The sequence below is a fragment of the Anopheles marshallii genome, chromosome 2 (assembly GCF_943734725.1).
Source record: "Anopheles marshallii chromosome 2, idAnoMarsDA_429_01, whole genome shotgun sequence".
NCBI lineage: Eukaryota > Metazoa > Arthropoda > Insecta > Diptera > Culicidae > Anopheles > Anopheles marshallii.
This window is the reverse complement of record NC_071326.1, coordinates 54,935,296-54,938,235: the sequence shown is the minus strand read 5'-3', so window position 1 is coordinate 54,938,235 and position 2,940 is coordinate 54,935,296. Positions and strand designations below refer to the sequence as shown.

Genomic DNA, 2,940 nt, shown 5'->3' with positions numbered 1-2,940 from the left:
TGCTCTATCGGCGCGGATTGGGGTTGATCATTCCCCAATCCAAAACATTGAATTTGTTCGTCTGGTATGAAAGGTGAAAACGAATCGATTTGTATTTATCTAGCAGTGCACCATGTGTTTGTCTGTTGCTGTGTTTCTCTAAACCGATGATCTGTCGTGCACGACACACCTACCTTCGATAGTTTGTAGCTGATTTGCGGATCCGCATCGCGTTTCTCTATCCCACTCGTATTCCGGTACTTCATTGGCGTTGGTCGTGTATTTCTGGTAGCGATCGTGATTGAAGCAAAGTAGGGTTAACGGCAAACTAAAACAAACACAAAAATAATGCACACCAAACTGGTCCTTCTGCTTTCGATGGTGGCCATATCCGTGCAGAGGGCTATGGTTGCTGGGGATCCCATCAGGGGTGCCGTTTTCTCTGATGAAAGTTGTCGCACGACCGGGGTGCTGGTTTTTTATCGCATCAAACTGGTAACCAGTTGGTCAAAAAAACTATTTCCGAAGCACTATCCAGAATTTAGACCTCCGCCGCATTGGAGTATGACGTTTGGTAAGTACTAAGTTTGGATAAATTTTGGATATTATTTAAAAATTCCTCTTAGCTGTTAAATGATAAATACATTACAGTGTATGTTAAAAAAAATGTAAGCAATGAGTACTATTACTTATAATTTGGTGTTTATATGTGTTTGAAAACATGTAATGTTTTCGATCGAAGCAAGTTGAAATACTCTTCATAAATTGAATTATTAACTTTCCAAAATTACTGTTGTAGACGCAAGTATGTAATAAAAAAGTATTGTTCAGTTAAGGTATTCGTAAACCATTGTTATGTTCATATAGATTAATACAAGAGTCATTTAAAATGTTCTTAGCATAAGACAAATCATTCTTTCCACTTTCATTGACTATTTATTGATTTATTTATTGATTCCTTGTACACACGTCTTCATTAATCAAAATTTTTTGCGAATTTCGATACCCAACATATTTTTTTCTTAGGTCAAACCCACAACAACAGCTTTCAATTATTTCATTTGAAACATCCCGCTTCGGTGCCTGTAGCATCCTTTGCTGAAACTGGGCAGGCTGCCTATTTGGAAGAATCGTTGTCCCTTCAACAGGACCTCCTGTTCGATGAGTTCCGACTTCCCAAGATCCGAAAGGGGAAGGGCGAAAGTGAAGCTACATTTTTTGTAGACGGGACGCATTCGAGTGTATCTTTTGTAACGAAGATCATACCTTCGCCTGACTGGTTTGTTGGGGTGGACTCCTTTAATGTATGTTGATTACTAATTAATGTTTGAACTTAGATTAGCGTATCATATTGTAATATAATGTTTTCTAAATGGCATTTCGCTAGCTATGTTCGCGAGGGCGATGGCTTGAAAAGGTGACGATCCCACTTCACCCCCTAGATGCAGGAACCAGCAGTGGGCTCACATTTACCTCACCGAAATGGCCAACGAATCCGCGGGGTTTGGTGGAACGAATCACTGCTAGATATCCGCTTCATTTCGCTAGCAGCTTTTTCTATCCGGAGATCAAACACCTTCCACCAATAGCTCATGTCACGTTCACCAAGGTAAGCCAGTCAACCAATGTGTCAGAGACAACATTGTCTGCTCAACGATCCGCTATTGTGTTGTCTTTTTACTGTAGATTAAAGAATACAACAATCACAACAACGTCCACAAGAAGGTGAAGAAACTCAAGTATAAACAGCGCACGAAGCTGCTGAAAAAAATCAATCGCCAATCATCCAGTGCCGACGCAGTAGTATTCAATAGTGCGGGAAACGAAATCCTCTCGGACAAAGACTGTCGGGTTAGTGCGTGGTCTGCCTGGAGTCCTTGCAGTAAGACATGTGGGCTTGGTAAAAGAAACCGTACTCGCAACGTTCTGCAAAGGCATCGTCTTGGAGGAGTTGAATGTCCATCTCTAGTAGAAACGCAATGGTGCGGATCGGCTCGTCAATGTTCTGAAATAGACAGTTACTTTAGATGGTAAAGATTGGGCATAAATAAACTAGAGACAATGTACGAAAAATGTACTATGGTACATTTGTAGTTGATTTGATATCCAGAAAGAAAATAAAGTTCAAATTCAAGCATAAAATCCTGGTAAATATTTAATCTTCAAAGTGAGGCTAAGCCAGCGTTAAAATATTCTAGATATTGCTTAAAATGATTGAATTTATAATGAGTGAATCTTATGTGAATGGTCATAAATAGTACAGCAGCAAATTTAGAAATTCACTTCTCACGTTGCGATTGGTCTTAATGCAAAAAGTTTGCACACGTTTAACAATTGAATAATTGTAATACGGCCTGGCAGTTCTTCTTGAATACAAAAAAATAATAATTGAATAACATTGAATAAGCATTCGTTAATGTTTTCTTAAAATAGCATTGTTACCGCAAACATGTTAGCAGCCGTGTTGTTTGTTGCATGCATGGAAAGCTAATCTATCTGATGTGTAATACTCATTAATACAGCTTCTTGCGCTTGCAACAAATCAACGCCCTGATGAATTTCGTTTCAGCGTTTGGGTTGAGAGTGCGATTAACGGAGCAAAAACTCGTGACGTATTAGCGTATGTGCGAGTTGATTTATGGGATATACGTTGGCATGATAAATTTGTGAATTGTAAAGCAAAATCTGCAGAGCTGAGAATACATCAGTGGGCGTGAGTAAATTTCGTTTTCAATCTTCCGAATTAGTGGATCTCTGTTTCTTAACATATATGATGATGCAGAATTAGTTTGCTTGTTGTTTGTTATGTGTGCTAGCACGATGGTGTGGCGCTATGAGATCACCCTCCATAAATATGCTTGCGATACAAAATTTTTAATAAGCTTAATTTCTAATTAAGTTGCTCTCTACTAGCAAATATAACATTGCATTAAAGCACGTAATTTATTACCGATTACACAA

The 2,940-nt window shown here is 38.7% G+C and overlaps 1 protein-coding gene across 1 annotated transcript; it reads left to right on the top strand.

The window, feature by feature from the left end:
* The first annotated feature begins 327 nt into the window (after positions 1-327).
* LOC128708064 (spondin-2) lies at positions 328-2,013 on the top strand. The gene is made up of 4 exons (XM_053803021.1): positions 328-553; positions 1,006-1,283; positions 1,367-1,588; positions 1,666-2,013. The coding sequence occupies exons 1-4, from the start codon at positions 328-330 to the stop codon at positions 2,011-2,013; spliced, it is 1,074 nt and encodes a 357-aa protein (XP_053658996.1).
* Positions 2,014-2,940: the final 927 nt, after the last annotated feature.

Bases quoted from the DNA above. Each gene is read 5' to 3' on its own strand.
- LOC128708064 (XM_053803021.1), top strand. From the start codon at position 328: ATGCACACCAAACTGGTCCTTCTGCTTTCGATGGTGGCCATATCCGTG. The intron at 554-1,005 runs GTAAGTACTAAG...TTTTTTTCTTAG, and splicing joins GCATTGGAGTATGACGTTTG to GTCAAACCCACAACAACAGC. The intron at 1,284-1,366 runs GTATGTTGATTA...GCATTTCGCTAG, and splicing joins TTGGGGTGGACTCCTTTAAT to CTATGTTCGCGAGGGCGATG.